Source organism: Phialemonium atrogriseum, assembly GCF_030411735.1.
Source record: "Phialemonium atrogriseum strain 8032-3 unplaced genomic scaffold QBC33scaffold_9, whole genome shotgun sequence".
NCBI lineage: Eukaryota > Fungi > Ascomycota > Sordariomycetes > Cephalothecales > Cephalothecaceae > Phialemonium > Phialemonium atrogriseum.
The window spans coordinates 666,880-689,906 of NW_026848146.1; the positions used below are offsets into that span (position 1 = coordinate 666,880).

The window sequence follows — 23,027 nt, forward strand, 5'->3', positions numbered from 1 at the left end:
CCGCCGCCCCCCGCCCCCCGCCGGCCCCCGCCCCCCCCCCCCCCCCCCCCCCCCCCCCCCCCCCCCCCCCCCCCCCCCCCCCGCCAAAGTGTGGAAACACTGGCATCAAGAGTGAAAAAAAACCTGTTATTTAAGATATCATCAAATTGTTCCCATGTCTATCACAAAAAGAGAGACATACCTGATACCCGGGCAGAAAAGAAAATTACAAACCTAGAAACTGCGCTTGGCGCAATATCGTTTTCCACTTCCATTCCAGTTGTCCTACCTTCGTTCCGTAGTTTGCAGTCGCCTCCCGTCCCTTGCCTGTCTGTTTGTTGTCTGTTATCACTTATCACTTACATCGTATCCTACACCGCCGAATTAACACGTCCTTGCCCGGGTCGGCACTCCGCCCATGTCAGAGGGACTCCTGCGAATCGCTTCACGCACGTGGGCTACAACCTGGTGTATTTTGGATTCTACTAGGCAATGTCGGGTGGGACGGGTAGACGCGGAAGGAAAACGCAGTTCTATCGCGCGCGGCAAAACGCAAGGTGAAAACGGGGGCTTTGAGCTGACGTGACCAAAAACAGATTTGCATGATGATGATCTGCATGTGCATGCATGCGCATATGCGCATAGGAACCACCTACCAAGGTACCTTGGGGTCCACCATAATTCCATCCTATAGGATAGGGGGATTACTTCCCTCGCCTTGCGCGAGACTACCGTTATCTCCCGCAATTAACTCATTGAGGCAGCCAATTTGTTCTAAGGCGGGTCTAGGCTCAGAACTGTGGCGGTTCGAGGCAGTTCTATTCAGGTGTCTAAAGTTACACAGATACATACTGCCTTCGAATGACTCCTGGCTAACTATACCATTGTAGGTAGGTATGTAGAGAACGACGGTGAACAGGTTTTCAAGCCCTAGCCAGCAACTGTAGTGACTGTGGTCAGCGTCCTTGAGTCAGTGTTGTTGGGGAAGCATCTTGAGAGGTGTGTCGGATTGGTTGGGGGGCAACTTCCATTCTTATCCGACCCGGACAGCACGACTCAATATCGGACCAAATGATAAAGAGCGGCGGACTGCAGAACACGCGACCATATCCTTGGATGGCTGCAGTACCTACGTCGTAGTTCTGTATTCTATGTTCTGGGTGCTGCATTTTATGGTCGAGGCAGATACTGAAAAGGAAGTCAAAACCAGGGAATGGCTGTTGTTTCTGCGAAGGATGAGGCTGCTAATCAGACTCGGTGCAGACCTGAGGATTAATATGCACGGATGCCCTTATTACCATAGTACACTAGACGCGAGTGGCGTGTCGCCTCCGTATTGTACGCGCAGACGGACGGGTGTTGTGAAGTGAGTTAGCGTAATTTCCTCCTAATATCTTTGGTTCGCGAAATCCGTCATCTTGAGCAGTGGCCACACACCTTCCCAACGTTGGTTTTTCATTGTTGGACCACAGCTGCAGCCGCCAAGCAGTTTTTAGCTGCTGTGAGAAAGCTTGGAGAGGGTATTCAATATAGCTCTGGCCACGATGGAGGAATTGCCGTGCCCCAGTAAGCGACTCCCGATTCCATGCCCAAGTTCTTCAAGACCCTCGGCTGATTTATCTCCCCTTTGCCTTTTGACGTTGGTTTAGCTACAAGGCCATAACTATTCTTTCCCCTGCAGCTCTCCTGTATGGAAGGCGGCAGTTGCCCATTCACCTGATTATCCGTCCCTTGCCAAGCCCCGCCTTCTTGGAAGCTAAATCAGTTCGTGGCCCAGTCCTCTCAGCCACCCTGTCTTGCGACCGACCATACTTTTCTTTGCTTCACTTCTGGCTGCCTCTTGGACTCGACTTCACTCATCATCACTCATCATCACTCATCATCACTCATCATCACTTGGAATCTCTTTCTCTCATTGAGAATTGAAACTTTGGACTAGCAATATGCCAGTCTCCCAGGTCCTACTTCTTCTGACTACTGAGAGAATACTCGATTGACCCTTGCTTTCCCGGAAGGAATCCTCAGAGTGAAAGCCGGGGCAGCATGGTTATTTCAAAGGCCAAGATAGAGCGAAGTACAGGCCTGTACTTTTGGGAGGCTTGAATCTTATATATCACGAACCTCCAATATCATCCCGGACGCATCGACGCATCGACACATCAGGTTTATCAAGACCTCTCAACCTCGACGAATCAACACAAATCGACACATCGCTTCCGCCTGAAACATGGACAACTTTAAAGACCTTGTCTGGGGCCAGATCAAGGGCCTTCGGCCCTCTTTCTTTGCCAAGAAGCCTCACTTCAACTTCATCACAGTTCATTGTGAGTGTCCCAGACCTGGCATTCTTGTCCTTCCCATTTGCGGAAGTGCACTAACTCCGATGCACAAACAGATCTTTGGATTATTTCTCTCACCATTTTGGGCTCTGTCATAATATTCTCAGCAGGGCGTGTCGCGGGGGGAAATAGCCAGTTGGCTTACATTGATGCCCTCTTCTTTGCCAGTTCTGCCAATACTCAAGCTGGGTTGAACACAGTCAACGTAAACCTGTTGAACACCTTCCAGCAGGTTACCATCCACTTGCTGATCATGATGGCAAACCCAATAACCATCCACTCCTGTGTTGTCTTCCTTCGCCTGTACTGGTTTGAGAAGCGCTTCCAGCATATTGTCCGCGAAGCAAGACAGCGCAGAGGGACATTATCCAAGGCAACATCAAGGTCTGCAGCAAAAAACGACGCTGACCGGGTCGAGAGAGGTGTCAATGCCAGGGACATCAGAGTCATGCACAACGGTGCCAAATCTCGAATCACCAACGATGGCATCCTGCTAGACCCTACCCTTGAAAAGACACTTGATGAGGATGCACTGGGTCCTGAGCAAAATGGCTTTGGCCCAAAATCCCAATCCCCGCATGCCGAGCCCCAAGAGAACAGACGAATGGAGATCAAATTTGCCGACACGGTCAAGAGGAGCGATGGCTTAGAAGACGGCATAACAAAGCTTCCGCCCGCACACCCAGACGACGATCATATTGCCATTGTTGAGCGACAGAGAAAGGGAGACGACGAGGTACTTCGGATTCCTGGGCCTCGAGACGCCGAGAGAGGCATGCTACCAGAGCCGGTTGAGCATGGAGACGAGGATGAAAACGACCCGGCCGGGCTAGGGAGGAGGGACTCCAGACTCCCCACCGGGAATGATGGTCTGGCTGGTCCGCCCAGAGCAAATACTGAGGGCCGCCGTCAGGCAATCACGATTGAGGAGCCCAATCGGCCACAGAGAGAGAAGTTGGCCGAAGATGTCACAGATGATGTCCGTGCCGCTGCAAAAACCTTCAACATCCTCCGGCTGCGGAAGCCGAGGATCTTCAACAAGAAGGACCAGAAGCTGCATCACGACGAGGACAATATCCATATAACACCCTCAAAAAGGAGGCAAACATTGGAGAATATGAGGACCGCTTTCAGCAGCAACAAGGACGATGGCGCTCCATACTTGAGTTGGGAGCCCACGCTTGGCCGAAACTCGCAATTCCCAGATTTGACTGAGGAGCAGAGGGAGGAACTCGGCGGTATCGAGTACCGGTCTCTTAAAACGCTCGCGCTGTTCCTGATCGGCTATTTCTGGGGCTTCTCCATCTTCGCCGTCATCTGCCTGGTCCCTTTCATTCAGAACAGCAAGAAATATGGCGCCGTTGTCGACGCGGCTGGGCAAAGCAAGACGTGGTGGGGGATCTTCACTGCCAACTCCGCCTTCATGGACGTGGGCCTGACCCTGACCCCTGACAGCATGAACTCGTTCAATACGGCTGTCTTCCCCCTGATACTGATGAGTTTCCTCATCGTGATCGGGAACACTGGCTTTCCGGTCATGCTTCGCTTCATAATTTGGGTAACCTCGTTGTTTGTGCCCCGTGGTTCGGGATTGTGGGAAGAGTTGAGGTTCCTCCTCGATCACCCACGACGCTGCTTCACCCTGCTCTTCCCGTCACACGCAACTTGGTGGCTATTCTGGCTTCTCATCATCCTTAACGGCGTCGACCTCATCTTGTTCATCATTCTCGACGTGAGTCTCGCCATCGCCTCCTCTCATTCGTGAACGTCGATGCTAATTTCCTGATAGCTTGGGGGCGGGGTCGTGGCCGACCTCCCCGTTGGCATTCGGATACTCGATGGTCTTTTCCAGGCGACCGCGACGAGGACGGCCGGGTTTTCCTGCATCAGCATCGCTCTCGTGCATCCCGCCGTGCAGACTTCGTACCTGATCATGATGTACATCTCCGTCTTCCCTGTCGCCATTTCGGTCCGGCGCACAAATGTTTACGAAGAGAGATCGCTGGGCGTTTACAGCGATGTCCCAGTGGATGACCCAGCGAACGCCAGCGATATGTCTTACGTTGGTGCACATTTGCGTCGGCAACTGTCTTTCGACTTGTGGTTCATCTTCCTCGGATTCTTCATTCTCACCATTGCCGAAGGCCCGCGCATAATGTCCGGGCAAATCGCCATGTTCCCTATTCTGTTCGAGATCGTCAGCGCCTACGGTACCGTCGGGCTTACTTTCGGATATCCTGGCGTCGACCCGTCACTTTCTTCCCAATTCACCGTCGTTGGCAAGCTTGTCATCATTGCCATGCAGATCCGTGGGAGACACCGCGGCCTCCCTTACGGCCTGGATCGGGCTATCCTGCTCCCCAGCGAGTCGCTCAATTCTAAGGAGGCAGATGACGCCGACGCAAGACTTGCACGCAGACCATCACAGGCATCGGCTGCGACTGGGACCAAAGGGCGAGGCACCAGCTTGCAACGCGGCCGGAGCAGGAGCATGGACCGCATGAACAGCAACATCATCACCCAGTTCCTGCATCCGGGGCCGTCAGTTCCGTTGAAAGCTTCGGGATTTTCGCCGCTGCGGAGGGCGACGACCGGTCCTGGTCCGGAAGATGATGATGACCAGTCGGCATCGAAGATGCACCCGGCACGACGAGCCCAGACGGCATCTTTTGCGAAATCGAGGGCAGACGGGAACGACGCATGACATTGAAATCCTTGGGCGAGAACATCTGCTGCTGGGAACATGGTGCAACAGTTGGGTAACGTAAATATCGGTGGCGGTAAATATGGTGGATGCATTATGGCAGATAGGTAGACACAGAACTATCAGCCTTGGATGATGCCTTCTTTTCTCCCGTTCTACTGGTGGAATCCGGGTTCTTTTTTCGGTCGTTTTGCTAGCATTTTTTTTTGCATGCTCTTCTATAGACCGCCGTGCAGCATAGCAAACTTGTCTGTTGGTATAGACGATTTAGGGCGAGATCTTATATATACGGAAAGATCCTTGTGCACACGCATGTGGTTGCTGTTACGATCCCGCATAACAGCTTCCGATCGAGTCATATAAGCCAAGCGAGCTGACTCCAGCCGAGGTGACGCAGCGCGACGGTAGGCGTCGCACAGAAATCATCTTGCCCTCAGCAGGCAAACAAGAATACTTCCCTTCCATCAGTAAGCGTACTTTGCCAGCGTAGTGTGAGCGACCAGGCAAGCGCATAAACAAACAAGCAAACAAACACGTCAACCGGTCATGCATTGAGTCAGATCGAGGCCCTAACCCGGTCCCGTTCCCGCGCCAGAACCCCGACGACGAACTCGCCAACATACGCATTGACCTGGTCGGGAGCCTCCCACAGCGCCCAATGCCCCGCATCCACATCCCCCCTGACCAACCCGCCATCGAAGTGCGCCCCCATCCCCTCCGCCATGGCAGGCGGCAGGGCGGCGTCGCGCCGGGCGACGACCATCAGCGCGGGGGCGGCGACGCGCGTGCGACCCCCGCGGACGAGCTCCAGCTCCTCCTCGTAGTTGGCCCGCCGCGTGCGGTACCAGTTGAGCGGGCCGCGCATGCCGCCGCCGGAGCGCGCGTACTCGTCGGCGTAGAAGTCGAGCTCCTCGGGCGTCAGAAGCGGGCAAGGCCTGCCACCGGCTGCGACGGCGTCGAGGTTGTCCACCAGGACGCCCACCGAGGTGCTGAAGACGGCCTCGCCGCGGGCGCCGCGGGCGCCAAACATGCCGCCCAGGAAGGCGCGGAGGCGGTCCCGCCCGACCAGCGCGGCCTCGGCCTCGGGCCCGGCCAGCTGGAGCTGGTAGCGCCAGTGGGGGAGGCGGGCCGCCAGGGCCGGGAGGTCGACCCAGGTCGGGGAGGGCGGGGCGTAGGGCGTGCAGACGCTGAAGACGCCGCGGACGAGGGACGGGTGCCACAGCGCGACCCGCCAGGCCAGGAAGCCGCCCCAGTCGTGCCCGCCGACGAAGACCCGCGCTTCGACGTCGTCCGCCCCTCCCGCCCCTCCTCCCTCCTCGGAACCTGGACCGGCGGAGCCGGCGGAGCCGAGGACGACGTGGCGCGCCAGGGCGGCGATGTCGGCGGCCACGCTGCGCAGCGAGTACGCGGCCACGGGGTCGGGGGCGTCGGTGCGGCCATAGCCGAGCAGGTCCGGGGCGGCGACGCGGAGGCCGAGGGAGAGGAGGTGCGGGATCTGGTAGCGCCAGCCGAAGGAGAGGTCGGGCCAGCCGTGGAGGAGTACGACGGTGGCCGCGGGCGGGGTTGCCCCCGCGGGGTTGCCGAGGAGGTAGTGGTAGGTCCGGCCGTTGAGCTGGGCGGTTCGGCTCTCGACGCGGGGGTCGTTGACCCGGAGCTTGTCTGGGGCCATTGCGGGGTTCGGCCTGCGTGTGTTGTGCGACCGGGCCGGCTTGGTTGTATGCTAATCGAGGAGCATTTGAGAGAGCGCCGATGTTGAAGATTCAGTTAAGGGACCTAGTATAGCGGGGAAGGTCTCTCTTTATAGGTTTAGAAGCACCGGGTTGAAGTTCTCAGAAAACGAGAACCTTTAAGCTGAGAGCTGCCTTACGCGACACCTGGCTCTGCCAACAGATGACCACATTAAGTACCTAGAAAACCGAGGATCAATGAACCGGGCTGCCCTTTTCAAGGCTTCGCCCATATTTTAGGCCAGGGTTGTTGTCCGAGGTACCTACCTACCTACCTATCTGCAGCTTTAAGCGGAGTCCCACCCAACTCGGGATTTCCAGCTTCCATGTGACTCGTGAGGAAGGCAGACAATCGCAGGAGTCCGGGTCTGCGCATTACAGACGGCTTACTCTTCGCGCCACTGTGTCAGCCGAATCTCACGGGCGGCCGCTTTTGTGCAAAGCAATTGGTCCCATTCGGTAAAACTATAACTGTGTCGCAGCTGGAATCTCTCCGACCGCGAGGCGACTCTCATAAAGCGCTATCATCAGTTCCTGACTATACTCCATGGGTTGTAAAAAAACTCGCCGCCTTGGCACCACAAAAAGGATCCGAGCTCCCAAATACAGTGGTATCACATATTACAGTAAACCCGAAGATGGATCCGGCGCATCGCAGGCCCAATGGCGTGAATAGTCGGCCGCTCCTTGACTCAACCAGTGACTTATGGAAATACATTGCAAGAATGGAACACGTGGGGGAAAGGGGGGGAAGACAAGAGTTAGTCAGTATATTACCGTATCCTCCTCAGCCTCGACCATGACATCCCCATGCTCGTCATGGTCCTTCTCGTGGCTGAGCTTGGATGACGACGCCGGAGCCCCGTTGTTAGCATCTTGATGGGGAGCAAGCTCACCAACCGTTGCGCCGAGATCATGTAGTCCCTGCTCCTTGGGGCTTTTGGACACCCGCATCTCTCTCTCGATCGTATCTTCGGCGTTGCGGATCTGATCTTTGATTATGTCCTCCTGGGCTTTCGTGAGTTCCCACGGCCGATAGTACTGCAAACACAACGGTTAGAGACGTTACCCAACGGCAGGATGCGACGAGCTTACTATTGTGGGCTTGCTCTTTGTTCCAAGACTGTGCGCCGTGGCGAGCATGCGGGAGTGACGGGATCTCATCTGCAATCGGCCGAGGTTAGCGCAGCCACGGCCCGGAGGAGCCGTCAGTCGGACATACCACTTGTTCGTCGAACTTTGCCTGCTCGACCTTCCGGATGCTCTTGAGCTTCGCTAGCTTCTCGACTCGGCGCTTGTCATCCTCGACTCTCTGATGCTGTGCTTTTTCCTGCTGCCGACGCTCAATCTCAAGTCGCCTTTTCTGCTGAGAGCTTGAGGTGGTTTGACTTAGTGTGCTCAGCAGGCCCCCGAACAGGCGTTGCCCCCGTCTCCTCTCCTCCTGACTGACGTTACTTCGGCGATCTGGTGCTGCAGCCAAGGACGGTCGCCGGGCTTCCGCAGATGCCTTGGCCGAGACGCCCTCATCCCGAGCCTTTATAGGCGGCGTGCCTTCCTTCTGTGCCGGTCTGTCTGTGTGAGATTCATCTTGATATGGCTTGTCATCCGGCTTGTCATCCGGCTTGTCGTCCGGCTTGTCGTCCGGCTTGTCGTCCGGCTTGTTGTCCGACTTGTTGTCCAACTTGTCATCTGGTTTGCCGCCAGACTTGTTGTCCGGACGGGTTGATACTTGGCCCAGATCTCCAGCCGCAGAGGGTGTTCCGTTTTCCTGGGCGACGCCGTTCTCGTCCAACTTGACCCGTTTTGGGGACGTGTCTCCCCCCTGTTCTCCCCCCTGTTCAGACGTGGCAGTCGAGGCCTTGCGCTTCTGCGCAGTCTTTTGTTGTTCGGGATCCGACTTCGAATCCGCTAGTTTCGGGTCAGGTACCATTGCGTCTGCGGTTGCAAGTGTTGCGCTGAACTATGCGTTAGCCAATAGTACGTATGCAGGCGGGAAGATCCTTACTCCTCATCGATTTCCATAGCTGTGAGGTCGCTCGACAAAGATGGGAAAGATACTTCGACTAGCAAGATTGTATTTGTTGTCCTGTTTGTGAAGCACTCGACGGCGAATTCCGAGCAAACGATGGGGGAAATGTGACGCGGCTACTGACTTTTCCGATTCCCCGCCTGCGCATAACTAGTAGTAAGCAGATCCCTGCTCCCCTCTGGGTGAGGCTCTTCAGGACCGGACGTCGGCTGTTTGTTGATGAGTAGGTACCTAACACCGAGCTCTCAACCTCTATTGTATTTTGTTCTATTCTCCTTTCCCTTCAGCTGTAACGAATTTCAGCCAATGGCTAAGGTAATCAGATTCCCAGGAGTTCGAGTGTGCGATTTACGTCGCAGCGGTATCGATGCAACCCGCGCCAAATAACAATCCCGTTCGAACAGGAAGAAGACTATCTGAGGTACTTGACTACTTCCCTAACAATTTCCCTTCCGTTTACTAGGCTATTTATTGTAGAGGTAGGTGTATGCTTTATATGCGTACAATGAATGGATGTTCGAGGTGTAAGTGACGGAAGGCACGCAGGAACCTCGAAGTACACTAAAAGTGGCCCCACATGCCAAGAGATCTGCATAAGTTTTGTGCAGCTTATGCGGCAAGGCTGACCAAACAAAATTCCAGAAACTTCAGTGGCTTGTGGCAAGGCTGAGAAATCCTCGGCTTCTGCGCGCCCTTCGTAGAAAATCCTCGACTTCCACCTCCTAAGTCGGCGTGACAGGACACCAAACAACACAATCTCCTCCGCCAGGCCCTACGATTCTTCTTCATAATGTCTCGCCATCACCCGTAAGTTTATCTCCCTGCGACTTCTTCCTTTACTCTCGCCAAGATCCACCGCAGCTAACTTCTTCTACCCCCGCCACCAGCGATCTAGTAATGTGCCGAAAGCAGGCCGGGATCGCGATCGGGCGGCTCTGCGACAAGTGCGACGGCAAGTGCCCCGTGTGCGACTCGTACGTGCGGCCGACGACCTTGGTGCGCATCTGCGACGAGTGCAGCTTCGGCAACTACCAGAACAAGTGCGTCGTGTGCGGCGGCGAGGGCATCTCGGACGCCTTCTACTGCTTCGAGTGCACCCGGCTCGAGAAGGACCGCGACGGCTGCCCCAAGATCATCAATCTGGGGAGCTCGAGGACGGATGTGAGTTCTCCTTGTTTATTTTTCTACCCCCCCTTATCTACCTACCTACTCCCTCTGGAGTATCTCAAGACCTTTGGATATACTGACTTAATGTGTTCCTGTTCGATAGCTATTCTACCAGAAGAAAACAAATCGGAACTACTAGCATCGGTGTCGCCCGGGTTTTGGGCTCCTTTTCTTTCTCTCTTTTCTGGCACCGTTCTTTTAGATGATACCTTGAGGGTCTATCTATCCATCTGGGAAAGAAGCTGGTATTGGCGTTCTTAGGAGTTAAAGAGAGCTGGGGGGTTTCGAGTTGAAATATGTACTTGTTGTACGAATTACATTTGACTTCTGGCTATGAAGGGAGGAAACGTCCATTCCATTTTGTGCTGAGGGCACAAAAACAAATCAAAACACAGTTGTCGGATTCCCGCCTATTCATGCTAACATTAAACCCCTCCCAATGACGCCCCATGTGTGTACACGACGTGATACAAAGTGAAGCCAAACGATCGACTGCGGGGGGCGGTCAGAATTAGATGTAGCTAACCTTGACGCCCATGCCCGCCGTGGCCTTGATCTTATTCCAGCTGGTGCCTAGGATGCGCGAGATCCTCTCGCGTATGCTTTTCCGGCCGAACATGAGGAGTACGCCCAGGATGAACGCTAGCGTCCGTATTAAGAAAATAGGGTTGGTTCGGAAGGACGAGCCCATCTGCTCGATGATCCCCCGGATATTAGACAGGACTGTGACGGCCCTCGTTGCCAGGGTAGGGGGCGCGATGGCGTTGGTCTTCTTGGATGTTGATGGCTGCGGCCTTGATATGCTCGAATACTGGTTCGTCGGACGCCTCGGCTTACTGGATCCGGCAACGCTTGGCGTCCTGTCGATGCCGTAGTCGACCTCGCTGCCCTCCTGGCGCGCCCTCTCCTCCTCCAGCCTCCTCCGCTCGCGCTCCTCGTTCTCAGCCCTTAGCTTCCGCGCCTCCTCGATGTCGCGGCGTAGCTGGTCCTCCTGCTGCTGCTTCTCCTCCCGTTCCCGCCTGTCGGCTTCCTGCTGGTCTTCCTGGAGGCTCTGTAATGCCTGGAGAAAGGCCTCCCGCCTCTCCTCGTCCAGCACCGAGCTCATGCTGATGAACTCGCGTGCGTAGTCCCACTCGTTATTGCGAAGGAGCACATGCAGTGTGTAAAGCTCCAGTATCTTGACCCGCGCGTTGAGGTCCCGGGGCGTGTCGGCGCCGCTGGTTGCCTTCGCGGGGGAGCGGTGCCTTGGAGGGTGCCGTGGTGACGGGTTTACCGGGAACCTGTCAGAGATATCCAAGTTGGGTGTGTTAGCCGCTGCCAAGTAGCTCTCTAGGCGCCTTTGGTTCAAAATCTGCGTGCGTGCATGCGCCAGGAGGAGCGTGGCTCTGGCGGCTTGTTAGTCTGGGGCAGGTCGTTCGGAAGGCGAATCAATACTCACAGATTGATGACGACGTCCGAGTCCACGTTCCCCTCAATTCCGTGGTAGCCATTGTGGACCACCTCCTCCCAGACCTCGCCTTCTCGGACCCTGGAACAGATGGACCGCCATTCCTGGGCCCCGAATGTCTCCTTCCCCTCGGCCGGATCCAGTTCCAGTATGGCGTTCAGGATTGTCAGGTACAGGCTCCACACTTTGACTCTCGTGGTGCGGGAGGCTCTGGCGACCGGCGCGGGCTCATCGACGCCGTTTGTGTCTTCCGAGGCTGGCGGGGTGATCAGGGGCTGGATGGTGGACAGAGCCTCGGGTAGCCGACGCGTTAGGAAGAGCGTAGAGGCCTGCCGGTAGGTCTTGGAGACGTATGAAGAGGAATGCCGCGCCGCCGAGACAGACGAGGACAGAGATGAAATCGAGGCGGAGAGTATATGCGATGAAGAGAAACTGTCGGTGAGAGTTGGGCTCGCAGTCGCCGTGTATGAGGCGTTGGGAGCCATTACTGCGTCTTTGGGAAGCGCGACGAGGGTGATGACGATGGCACGGTAACCGGGGGGACAGGGAAGGAAATGAGCAATGGAGATGTTATTTAAAACATCTTGACGCGGAGGAATGTGACTCTCGCGGCTTGACACGCGCTTTCAATGGCAGTGCCAGTGGAGAGCCTACACATGCTGACCTCACTTACAAAACACACTTTTCGGTGATTGCAGTCTCTTTTGCCTCGGTATATCGGTGGTGGGTGGCAGGCCCAGTTGGATAAGCGCATGCGGGGATAGGCTGGCTGTTAATCGCATACCCGTAATATAGTAGGAACCTCTGCAAGAAATCAAGTATAGAACTATCTGCACCCGTAACCGGGACCTGCATCCACCCCTGCCCGAACTAGGGACTTTCAGTATCCCGTTCAAGAACTTCGACCGTTTCTGGACCAACCCCAAACTGCTTGGCTTGCCGATGCACTTACGACGTCGCATGGCATTCATTAAACATTATTGCTAGTCTCAACCAATGCATTGAAGAAGAACAGCGGTCATCTAATCTGCAACTTCGAAAGCCGAGGACTGGTTGTAAGTGACCTGGTCTTGACATGAAAACGGTGGAGGCCAAGGTTCTCTACTCTTTCCAGGCCTCTCATAGATTGTTCTTTAAGCTTGCCCCATGGCGGGGGCCACATGTATCATCCATCAATCCCCGGATCTTCATTTGGTCTTCCTCCTGGCCTTAAATGTCCGGAGAGGGTCGCCTTTCCGCGCACCCACTTTGAACCCCTTACCCCTGCCCTTCTTGAACCCCCGAGACTTCTTGTCGTCCTTCCTAAGTGGGACGAAACCAATCTCCTCCGACGTGAGGCCCTTCTTCCCTTCTTTGGGAAGCAAATAGTCAGGTACATTCTTCAGATGTGCCTGGGTCCGGGCTGCTCTGAGCTCCCCGTCGTGCCGGAGGTGATGCAGCTCGGCCGGATTCTCCTCGAAATGCCGCTTCAACTTTTCGCTTTTGAGCAGCTCCTGTCTCAATTCCCTAGTCCTCGCCTCTCGGATAGAAACCTTTGTGACTGCACGCAGGGCGTCATTCATTCGATATCGGAATGCTTCAGCCTGGTCCATATTGAAAACGTATGGCTTCACCTGCTTCCCTTGTTTTGCCTGTTGCTGAACGATCTTGCCCAATACCTTATCGTCGTTTTCCGCGGATTTGATGCTTGTAGGGATGTGCTTTCGGTAGAGTTCGGACGGGACGACGAAACTCAATGCCATGCCCGTTTGGCCAGCACGGCCCGTCCGCCCGATTCTGTGGACATACGACTTTGCAGAGGTAGGAAGATCAAAGTTGATCACGCATGCCACATTTTTGAAGTCGATACCTCTCGAGACGCCATACTCCTTATCGCGTTTCGGCGTCTTCCGCTTCTTCTTTGGTCGGGACCCCTTTTCCGTGCGCCCGCTGTCTCCTGGCTCGCCTGCATCCTTCGTCCCATCCGTTTCTGGTGAGTCATCTTCATCCCCGAGCACTTCGTTCTCGTCCGAAGCGATGATAATGTCGTAAACGGCGGAATTAAACTCCTCGACAACATGTATCCTCGAATTCACAGGAAGTTCCGAGTTCAAGACACAGCTTCGAATGCCGAATTGTTCAAAGAACAGCCTGAGACGATAACACCGGTCCACGTCGGCCACGAAGATGATGCTCTTGCCCTTGAGCAACTTCAGTTTGAAAATGAGCATGGACAAGAGGAACTTTTCATCCTCTGCACACCTAGAAGCCGTTAGCGGAGCCGCAGGGGTGGGTTATGCGGATAGCGCCTCGAACCGTACCTGACAACAAACTGCTGCACACCTTCTCCCTCGGCATCAGCCTCCTTTAGGTCCAGCATTGTAGGGTTCCGGCAGAAAAGACCCTTGAGTGTCTGGACCTCAGCAGTGATAGTTGCACTTGTGAGGATGGTTTGCACACCCTTGGGCACTGCCTGCGCAATGTTTTGCAGATCGGCGTCATAACCATATGACAAGACAAGATCCGCCTCGTCAAGAACGAGATGGGTCAACTTGTCTAGAGACAAGGCCGACGATTCGATGCACTGCCATGCTCGGGCGGGTGTTGATATGACAATGTCGGGGTGACTAGAGAGCATAGAGCGCTGCACAGCATCGGAGAGCTTATCCGAAAGCTTCGCGGCCTGCACATCTTTTGCGCAGAATGAGGAGAAGAGCTCGACCGCCTTGAAGACCTGATCGGCGAGCTCGCGGGTTGGGACCAATATGAGGGCGGTAGTTGCGGCAGTGGGATCCGTCTTTATCTCCAGTTAGCAAGGCTTGGGCACACAATTGGTGATGCTGTCTTTCGTAAACGTACTTGCTTCCGCTTCAATACACTCTGAATCACAGGTAGGGCGTAAGCAGCAGTTTTCCCGGAGCCAGTCTTGGCCTTGGCAATTATATCCTTGCCATCAAGTGCCAAAGGAATGGCCGTCCGTTGCACCATGGTAGGTTTCGAGAAGTTCTGTTTTGCGATGGCCTGCACAAGACGGTGGTCGAGCCCCAGATCAGAGAAGGAGGTATCGGCCGTTGAAGACGTTCCCGTTTTGGCCAAAGCCGACGGCTCGTCGTTCTCATCGAGCTTGCGCTTCATCGTTTCGTCGGAGAATCAACTGACGCTCACAGATCGTAGGAGTCCGAGGAATTAGGGATATATGGGATCCTCAGGATGGACCTAGTAGTGGTTGGGAATATTTTTTCCCCTTATCTTATCGGCGACTTTCGAGAGCCTGCGGGGCAGGAAGGGGGAAAGCAGGACACCGGCTGCAGTTGTAAGTTGATGCCTTAGGCATCAAAAGTTATTCTCCACCTTGGCTGCTTCTATAGGTCTCCCCAGAGATATAAACCAACAATAATCCCACGATATGTTCACCTGTTGTTTGATCATCGCCGCGTTTCCGAGATCATCCCTGGGGTCTTCGAGAACAAGAATACCCCTGTGAAGTTCCCGGGATCCCTGCGGTTTTCCTTGCTCCTATTCTTTTTCGTGGTACAACCTAGATGAGACTCCCCGAGTCAGAGGTGTTGCCGTTTTAGGACCGCAAGTCTCCTGTCTCTAGGATAGCCTCATGAGGGATTTGTTCACATCCAAGGAGCTGTTCGGCGCCTTGCTGGAACCGAAGGGTGGAGGTACTATGTAGTCTTTCTTCAAACTGATGGACAACAGTGCAACAGCCTAAGAACGGCAAATGCAACTCCATTGCAGTTGCATTTGCCGTCTACTGTTACGAGTCGGACCTCAGGACAGGGCCGAACCTTTGGTTCTCTTCATCATAAACTCTTGCAAATCACAACCGGTCTTGGCAACGATCAAGCTTCTACAGTCTGAAGATTCTTGTTTGGGTTGTTGATCCCACCACTGGGATGCACTTAGGGCCATGGAAGCACTGAACACTCTGAATCCCGTAAGACTTGTCTGTGGGAATTATGTAGGTCAGTTAGAGCAGTGTTGGGACCAACCACTCATGCGTCTGGTACTTGCTGCAAGGCTCTAGAAAGGTCATGGAAGAGGGCCGAGGCTGTGACCCAAGAGCTCCAGGACGGTACAAGCAGGGGTGTCGGCACTGAACTGAACGCCGCGCGCCAAGTAGCACGGGGGAAAAGCCGGGAATTGGTGTTTCGCCCGGGGAGCTTCTTTCCCAGCAGGTAGGCGTCGCCGCCCGAGCTTGGTGAGCGATTTTACGGTCGATCTTTGGAGTTATTCTCACTTGCGACGCCAGTCTGAAACCACAGGCGCTGAAAGGGATTGAGTCCAATTCATCGCCTGGGCCCTTCGAAGTTCGAAATGCCTCTCATTTCTCCTCCAATCCGACTCTATAATTACATCATCGAGGCATTTTTCATCATCCTGCTGCCGAGCTCTTGCCTATTGTCAAACACCAAGGGTACCGTGGAATCCTTGTTTTCGAAACTGGTCAACTCGGGCCTCGTCGCCCTGTTTGCTGTCTGAATGGCTTTGGCAACAATATGGCAGCCGGTGGTTCGTTGGCAGGTTATTTTGTCTGATCAGCTTGGAGCACCGGAGCCCCTGGTTGACCCCGTCGACTGTCCATGACAGAAGATGGTTCTTGCCGTGAGGCATATTTGACCATTGGTGTGGTTTGAGCCTTACGACGCCTAGCTCTCCTTGCTCGTGTGCCTACGGATGAATTATATAAGTACAGACAAGATCCCTTCGTCCAAGATGGGCTGTTCGAGGCATCTCCTTCTGTTCCCTCTCCTCTCCCTTTCTCCCCCTCCTCTCCTTCCCTCCTCTCCTCCCCCTCTTCCTCCTCCTACTCCTCCCTTTCCGCTTCTTATCCGCCCTGAAATACAGCTGGACTGTAAAGTTGGTTGGTCGTATCAAAATGGCACCCAACTTTATGAAGGTGAAGGTGTTTGGGAGTCGCCGGTCTTTCCAGCCGCCGGTGCCTCTCAGCACTGATCCGGATTACCAGGGCGATATAGAATCTGGCAGTTTCCTGAATGAAACCCAGAGCTCCACGGGGCCCGGTCGTGAAGTCAATAGGCATCGCCAGGGTGATAACCCGTACTTGGATGAGTACAGAGCGTAAGCCCCCTCACCATTTCCCAGTTTCCCCTCCAGGCAGGTCCAACGGAAGCAAAGCTGACTCCCGGAACAGCCTTGTGAGGTACATTGACACCTACCGGGACCCTCGCGCGGACTTGGAGGTGAATGAGGAAGAAGGGGCGGTAAGTGGGAAGAAGCCCCGGTGGGCATTCTGGCGGAGCCGCAAAGGTGGCTCGTCGAGTTCACTTAGTGATTTCGTCACCCCGGACGACTGGTTATCTACACACATTGGCACCGGTCTCGATGATTTGGAGACGGAGCGGAGAAGAAAGTACTCCGGCTGGAACGAACTTACCAGTGAGAAGGAGAACATGCTGCTCAAGTTCATCGGCTTCTTCAGGGGTCCAATTCTCTACGGCAAGTCTCGATCCCGGAAACACCGGTCGGCTGGTCGTCGACTGCCGAGAAGTCTTATCAGCTGACAGTTGAACTATAGTTATGGAGGCGGCTGCCATACTTGCCTTTGGACTTAGGGATTTCTTAGATGCCGGCATTATCTGTGGCATTCTCTTACTCAACGCTGTTGTGGGCTGGTAGGCAACACTCTATACGTTCGATCCAATGCCTTGCCTACTGTGTCTAATGCTTCATCGACCCCTAATTCAGGTACCAAGAGAAACAGGCAGCGGATGTTGTTGCCAAACTTAAAGGAGACATCGCCATGAAAGCCCGCGTCGTTCGAAATGGTACGGAAAAGGAAATCAAAGCCCGTGAGCTTGTGCCGGGCGATATTGTAAGTGCATCCGGTCCCTGTCTAGTTCGCACCAGATATTAATTGCCAGCGAAAAGATCGTGGTTGAAGAAGGAACTGTTGTCCCCGCTGATGCCAGACTTATCTGTGACTATAACAACACCGAGGGCTTCTCTCAGTACAACGCCGAGCTCAATGCTCAAGACGTTGCTTCCCCCCGCCACGAGAAATTCCAGGAGAGCGACGAAGACGAGGAAGGAGTGCCCCATATCGGCCATCCCATCCTTGCCATCGACCAGTCGGCCATGACTGGCGAGTCTCTTGCCGTGGACAAGTACATGACCGACACCCTCTTTTACACGACTGGCTGCAAGCGTGGCAAGGCGTATGCTGTCGTCACCCACGGGGCTCAGGCCTCCTTTGTCGGCAAGACAGCTTCTCTCGTCCAGGGCGCCAAGGATTCGGGCCACTTCAAGGCCATAATGGACAATATCGGCAGCACGCTCCTGGTTCTCGTCGTCATCTTCATCTTGATCTCCTGGATTGGCAGCTTCTACCGCCATCTCCATATCGTTCTACCCGAGGACAGCTCCATCAACTTGCTCCATTACGCTCTTATCCTACTCATCATTGGGGTCCCCGTCGGTCTCCCAGTTGTGACTACGACCACTCTTGCCGTCGGCGCTGCTTATCTCGCCAAGGAGAAAGCCATTGTCCAGAAACTGACCGCCATTGAGTCGCTTGCCGGTGTCGACATCCTCTGCTCAGACAAGACCGGAACCCTTACAGCCAACCAGCTGTCCATCCGCGAGCCCTTTCTTATGGAAGGCGTCGACATCAACTGGATGATGGCTGTTGCTGCCCTTGCATCTTCCCATAACATCAAGGCGCTTGATCCCATTGACAAGATCACCGTCCTGACCCTGAAGAGGTACCCCAAGGCTAAGGAGATGATCAGCTCAGGCTGGAAGACCGAGAGCTTCGCCCCATTCGACCCCGTCAGTAAGCGTATCACCGCCGTCTGCACTTACAAGGGTGTCCGCTACACCTGCTGCAAGGGAGCTCCCAAGGCTGTTCTGAGTATCAGCGAGTGCACCGAGGAGCAGGCCACCCTATTCAAGGCCAAGGCGACCGAGTTTGCCCGCCGCGGTTTCCGGTCCCTCGCTGTTGCTGTCAAGGAGGGAGATGGCCCCTGGCAGCTGCTTGGGATGCTTAGCCTATTCGACCCTCCCAGGTCTGATACCGCCCAGACCATAGCTGAGGCGCAGGCCCTCGGCCTCTCCATCAAGATGCTCACAGGTGATGCCATTGCCATCGCAAAAGAGACTTGCCGCATGCTTGCCCTCGGAACCAAGGTGTATAACTCGGATAAGCTATTGCACAGCGACATGGCTGGCAGCGCTATCCACGACCTTTGCGAGCGGGCTGACGGGTTCGCTGAGGTTTTCCCAGAGCACAAATACCAAGTAGTCGAGATGCTGCAGCAGCGCGGCCACCTCACAGCGATGACGGGTGATGGCGTCAACGATGCGCCGTCTCTGAAGAAGTCAGATTGCGGCATCGCTGTCGAGGGCAGCACCGAGGCCGCCCAGGCTGCCGCCGACATTGTCTTCCTGGCCCCAGGCCTCAGCACCATCGTCTCAGCCATCAAGATCTCTCGCCAGATCTTCCAGCGCATGAAGTCGTACATCCAGTACCGCATTGCCCTCTGCCTGCACCTGGAACTATACCTGGTCACGTCAATGATCATCCTCAACGAGACGGTCCGCGCCGACCTCATCGTCTTCCTCGCCCTATTTGCCGACCTGGCTACTATCGCCGTCGCCTACGACAACGCGCACTTCGAGAAGAGGCCCGTCGAGTGGCAGCTGCCCAAGATCTGGATCATCAGCATCGTCCTCGGGACGCTTCTCGCGGCAGGGACGTGGGTGCTGCGCGGCACGCTGCTCCTCGAGAGCGGGGGCGTGATTCAGAAGCACGGCGGCATCCAGGAGATCCTGTTCCTCGAGATCTCGCTGACGGAGAACTGGCTCATCTTCGTGACGCGCGGCTTCGAGACGCTGCCCAACTGGCAGCTGGTGGCGGCGATCGGCGGCGTCGACGTGCTGGCGACGCTGTTCGCCGTCTTCGGCTGGTTCTCGGGTGGGCGCGGCGACCCCAGCAACGGGCCCAGCCCGGCCGGCGACCTGCTGTCGGCTGACGGCTCCGTCGACATCGTCACCGCCGTCGTCATCTGGGCCTTCTCCATCGCGGTCACCATCGTCGCCGGCGTCGTCTACCACGTCATGGCGCGCATGCGCTGCCTCGATGACCTGGGCCGCAAGAAGCGCAGCGCCTCGGACACTCTGGTCGAGAACGTGCTGGCGCACCTCAGCAGGGTCGCCGTCGAGCATGAGAGGGACGACCGCGGGAGCAGGTTCTACCTGGCCCAGAAGCAGGTCATCGAGGAGGAGGAGTAGGACGCATGCACCGCGTGGACCCCCGCCCGTGGGGTGGATGGTATGGGAAACTGGGTGCGCCCTGATCACGCATGGGTTTGCTGGACATATACAACTAGGGGCTGTACAACTATAATGCTTCCCTTCTGTTCGCTTGGAAGGGAAAGGTCATAGAACCGACATGCTATGAATAGATGTTTGAGTAGACCTATAAACCTTCAAGAGTCAACATTCCTCCATTTCTCACCAGCTTGCCGACTTCCATCAACCCATCCCCCCTCGATCCCAGTTCAGATGATCTTCTTAGACTCGCCCCTCGCCCTGAGCACACCAACTTTCTTGTCGATGAATTTCCTCTCGTCCGGCTCGATCACGCTCAGGTAGTACTCGTCTTTGAACGCCCTGGTCAAGACGTCGAAGTCCGGGGCCTCGATGACTGCACAGCCATCGTAGTCGGCCAGCACGGCCTTGGCGTCCGCCGACTCCGGGCCCAGGGGCTGGGCGTTGCGGTTCAGGGCCGCGGTGGCGTGGACCTGTAAGTGCACGGTATGAGAAACTGTGCTTCCGGGGGGGTTTCCTCCTCTTTCCCGGCCCAATATATATATATATATATATATCTGTTCTCTTTTACCTGAGTATACGACACGATGCCGTATTTCCGTGCCCAGGGCTTGACCAGTGGGCCGTGCACATGCTCCCAGTGGTGGTAGAACTGCTCCGGGGTCAAGTCAGGGTGTCGCCGGAGGAAGGCAACGCTACAGACTACGTTGTCGGGCCTCTTGGTTGATGTTTGGGTCGCCATTTTATCTGAGTTTCGGACAGTGATTTCGACTTCTTCGGCCAGGCAGGAAATTAATTACAATCAATCACGGCCGATTCATCACCCCATACGTAACATGCGTGATATGGTGGTTTTAATAGGCCTGTCGTCATTACGGGTGGTAGCTTGCAATTGATATCCGGCCTGCGGAAAACAGCACCCGCGGCCTCAAGTTTGACTCCCTACTCGTGTCCCTGAACCGTATGCTGACTACGCACCTCATTCAACATATATTGATAGCGCGGAATGCTTATTTCGCTTTAATGTCAGGATACGCTTCAAGAGTCCTAGTAGCCTGCAGCCTCACAAGCAGCTTCATAATCCTCCACATTTCCCACCCACCTCGTGTCTGGCTCTTGGGCAGCCAACCACTCTCGACACTTTGGTTGAAGGGATCGATAATGCTCCTCCGCAAGAAGAGATCTAATCTCCTCCTCCTCGACATGGACGGCATCGAGTGCTCGACGAGCCTTCTCCGCCACCATGGCCAGTGTGTCCATCCCTGTCTTCAAGTTCCAGGCTCGTTGAAGGATGTCTGCGACGACAGCGGCCTCGGGGGCAGTTGTGTGCTCCTCGCGGTTCACAATTATCTTCCGATCGTCCCATGAGGCCGGAGAAGGGTCGGCATCCGGATTGATGCCGCTGAGGACGTAATGTAGGCAACATGCCAAACGCTGGTGTGCTCGCTGCACGTCGTAGCGATACATCTCGCTCGGCGGAATGGGGTGGACCGCGGCGGTCTCTCCCTCGACTAGGTTTAGTTCGGCGCCGTCTTCTGGCGGCGGACGGCGCGGGGATGCACCGAAACCGACGAGCTTCAGCCGACCGGTTCGATCAACACCAAGGTCCTCAACACGGACCCCGGTCGGGATACGTCCCATGTGTTCAAGGTGCTCAAAGGCGGAGACGAGCTCGCGAGCCCAGCGATATCGACGAGGCTTTCCAGCCTCTCCCCAGACATCGGTAAGTGGAGCCAGGCGCTCGAAGAATGCAATCTCCGCGTGGCCAACATCGAGTTCGTAGACCAAGTTCGGGTGCGGGTCGGATCGCAAGCGTTCGAAGAGCTCTCGTTCCATACTACGGCCAACGAAGTTGGCGACGGAGAGATCGAGAAGCACGCGTTCGGACGGGAGCTCCACGTCGCGGATGTAGCGTTGAGTCTGTACCTTGACGGCGATATCGTCGTCTACGAAGAAGACGGAAGCTCCATTGAACGTCCGGAAGTTCACCTGGAGCAAGGTACTGGGGACCTTGATGGGACTGACGGGAGTCGTCAAACGGCGGACAAGAAAGTTGCCTGGCGGCTGCTGCATATGCTCTGGCCCCGCGAGATCTTGAGTCACCATCGTATCCATGTTGCTTGCTCGGCCCAACTGACAGAGTAGCCGTGCTTGATATAGATGACAGGCTTATGTGAGAGGTATGCGAATCTGGTTACAGACTAGCCTTTTGAGTTGCGGTGCGGTTGCTGTTTGGCTAGCTTTACAAGCTTGTCTCTAGTTACATAGGCTCTGCGCAACCTGGCGAGGCGACAGACTTGTGGACGGCTCTATCAGTATGCATCGAAACGTTGAAAAATTTGTCTGCTGGACGGAGAGCAGGGCAGAATGTTTGTGATGCTGAGAAAGGTGATGGGCTCGCGATAAGGTTTCCAATAAGTACATACATACGCCCCTCCAAAAATGTACCTGTCGGTGGTGCTTTGGGTTGCCGAAAATGGCATCCCAAACAGCGACACACGTACTTTTCGTGGAATTCATAATTCCTTTGACCGGCACGCTCACTGCCCCGCGAAGCTAACTACCTATATCGAGAGCCTCATCAGTAGGCAGCAGCCATCCATGCTTTTTCTGCCTCTTCTCCTCTCTCTCTCTCACACACACACTCTGTCTCGCTCGCACCCCTCTTACCACACCCAACGAGTAAAATCAGCGCAGACATTACGTAGCCTCAGCCAGCTTTCCCTGGCTGGCAAGATAGGCAGCGCCCGAGTCAGCCCAGATCTCATACCTAACAACCTTGCGGTCCCCATCAAAGGCCAACAAGTAGGCAAACACCTCCTCCCAGCCCTGCCCCGTGCTCTTCCACGTGAACGTCGCGGAGCCCCGGACCGCGACCCTGCCGGCCTCGGCGTCGACGGCGTACTCGCCGAACCGCATGTCGCGGAAGGCGACGCAGGCGGACACGTCAGCCAGGTACCGCGCCGCGCCGTCGCGGCCCCGGTACTCGCGGCCCAGGAAGGGCGCCAGCGCCGGGAGCCCGTGCTCGAGAACGACCACGTCGTCGTCCGAGGGCGCGAAGTGCTCGAGCAGGGCTGCGGCTGGCTGCTGCGACGCAAAGGCCTCGCAGAAGGCTGTTGCGGCCTCGAGGAGCTCGGCGCGGCGGTTGGGCATTGTCTAGGTTCCTTTTGGGGGGGGAGATTGGTCTGATGCAGGATCTGGGAACGAGTGGGGGGAATACCATGCAGGTGCAGGACGTGCAGCTAAGAGGCAGGCAGTTGTTGCAGCGTACGGATGTAGTTCTACACGTGTAGGGGCATGGGCTCAGAAACCAGGGGCATGATTGGACAGCCCGGCATATCACGTAAGCGAAATG

The 23,027-nt window shown here is 55.6% G+C and overlaps 10 protein-coding genes across 10 annotated transcripts; 3 read left to right on the forward strand and 7 right to left on the reverse strand.

Annotated features, from left to right (window-relative positions):
* The first annotated feature begins 1,810 nt into the window (after positions 1 to 1,810).
* Positions 1,811 to 5,300, forward strand: QBC33DRAFT_381999 (potassium transport protein TRK1/TRK2). The gene is made up of 3 exons (XM_060424067.1): positions 1,811 to 2,303; positions 2,375 to 4,050; positions 4,108 to 5,300. Exons 1-3 carry the CDS (start codon positions 2,207 to 2,209, stop codon positions 5,020 to 5,022), a joined length of 2,688 nt encoding a protein of 895 aa, XP_060284749.1. The 5' UTR covers positions 1,811 to 2,206; the 3' UTR covers positions 5,023 to 5,300.
* Positions 5,301 to 5,614: 314 nt separating this feature from the next.
* On the reverse strand, positions 5,615 to 7,146 carry QBC33DRAFT_607128 (putative epoxide hydrolase; the record flags this gene model as incomplete). The annotated part of the gene is made up of 2 exons (XM_060432325.1): positions 6,380 to 7,146; positions 5,615 to 6,337 (listed from the first exon to the last, which is right to left on the reverse strand). Coding segments are annotated over exons 1-2 (1,035 nt in total), but the record flags the coding sequence as incomplete, so codon positions are not given.
* A 368-nt stretch (positions 7,147 to 7,514) lies between these two features.
* On the reverse strand, positions 7,515 to 8,679 carry QBC33DRAFT_557995 (pinin/SDK/memA/ protein conserved region-domain-containing protein; the record flags this gene model as incomplete). The annotated part of the gene is made up of 3 exons (XM_060429850.1): positions 7,515 to 7,790; positions 7,845 to 7,913; positions 7,972 to 8,679. 3 exons carry the CDS (start codon positions 8,677 to 8,679, stop codon positions 7,515 to 7,517), a joined length of 1,053 nt encoding a protein of 350 aa, XP_060284751.1.
* Positions 8,680 to 9,448: 769 nt separating this feature from the next.
* QBC33DRAFT_382105 (PHF5-like protein) lies at positions 9,449 to 10,270 on the forward strand. Its single transcript, XM_060424068.1, has 3 exons — positions 9,449 to 9,585; positions 9,666 to 9,939; positions 10,049 to 10,270. Exons 1-3 carry the CDS (start codon positions 9,569 to 9,571, stop codon positions 10,082 to 10,084), a joined length of 327 nt encoding a protein of 108 aa, XP_060284752.1. The 5' UTR covers positions 9,449 to 9,568; the 3' UTR covers positions 10,085 to 10,270.
* QBC33DRAFT_535319 (uncharacterized protein) lies at positions 10,228 to 12,113 on the reverse strand. Its single transcript, XM_060427614.1, has 2 exons — positions 11,384 to 12,113; positions 10,228 to 11,330 (listed from the first exon to the last, which is right to left on the reverse strand). Exons 1-2 carry the CDS (start codon positions 11,875 to 11,877, stop codon positions 10,457 to 10,459), a joined length of 1,368 nt encoding a protein of 455 aa, XP_060284753.1. The 5' UTR covers positions 11,878 to 12,113; the 3' UTR covers positions 10,228 to 10,456.
* A 34-nt stretch (positions 12,114 to 12,147) lies between these two features.
* QBC33DRAFT_535322 (ATP-dependent RNA helicase dbp9) lies at positions 12,148 to 14,592 on the reverse strand. The gene is made up of 3 exons (XM_060427615.1): positions 14,231 to 14,592; positions 13,693 to 14,168; positions 12,148 to 13,633 (listed from the first exon to the last, which is right to left on the reverse strand). The coding sequence occupies exons 1-3, from the start codon at positions 14,504 to 14,506 to the stop codon at positions 12,580 to 12,582; spliced, it is 1,806 nt and encodes a 601-aa protein (XP_060284754.1). The 5' UTR covers positions 14,507 to 14,592; the 3' UTR covers positions 12,148 to 12,579.
* A 1,667-nt stretch (positions 14,593 to 16,259) lies between these two features.
* On the forward strand, positions 16,260 to 19,633 carry QBC33DRAFT_449194 (putative plasma membrane h+-atpase pma1 protein; the record flags this gene model as incomplete). The annotated part of the gene is made up of 5 exons (XM_060424507.1): positions 16,260 to 16,462; positions 16,536 to 16,873; positions 16,920 to 17,016; positions 17,090 to 17,216; positions 17,273 to 19,633. 5 exons carry the CDS (start codon positions 16,260 to 16,262, stop codon positions 19,631 to 19,633), a joined length of 3,126 nt encoding a protein of 1,041 aa, XP_060284755.1.
* A 134-nt stretch (positions 19,634 to 19,767) lies between these two features.
* Positions 19,768 to 20,573, reverse strand: QBC33DRAFT_382194 (EthD domain-containing protein). The gene is made up of 2 exons (XM_060424069.1): positions 20,244 to 20,573; positions 19,768 to 20,145 (listed from the first exon to the last, which is right to left on the reverse strand). Exons 1-2 carry the CDS (start codon positions 20,412 to 20,414, stop codon positions 19,903 to 19,905), a joined length of 414 nt encoding a protein of 137 aa, XP_060284756.1. The 5' UTR covers positions 20,415 to 20,573; the 3' UTR covers positions 19,768 to 19,902.
* On the reverse strand, positions 20,359 to 21,951 carry QBC33DRAFT_382201 (putative kinase). The gene has a single exon (XM_060424070.1). The coding sequence runs from the start codon at positions 21,785 to 21,787 to the stop codon at positions 20,720 to 20,722; it is 1,068 nt and encodes a 355-aa protein (XP_060284757.1). The 5' UTR covers positions 21,788 to 21,951; the 3' UTR covers positions 20,359 to 20,719.
* Positions 21,952 to 22,064: 113 nt separating this feature from the next.
* Positions 22,065 to 22,961, reverse strand: QBC33DRAFT_535328 (uncharacterized protein). The gene has a single exon (XM_060427616.1). The coding sequence runs from the start codon at positions 22,823 to 22,825 to the stop codon at positions 22,373 to 22,375; it is 453 nt and encodes a 150-aa protein (XP_060284758.1). The 5' UTR covers positions 22,826 to 22,961; the 3' UTR covers positions 22,065 to 22,372.
* Between the last annotated feature and the right edge of the window lie 66 nt (positions 22,962 to 23,027).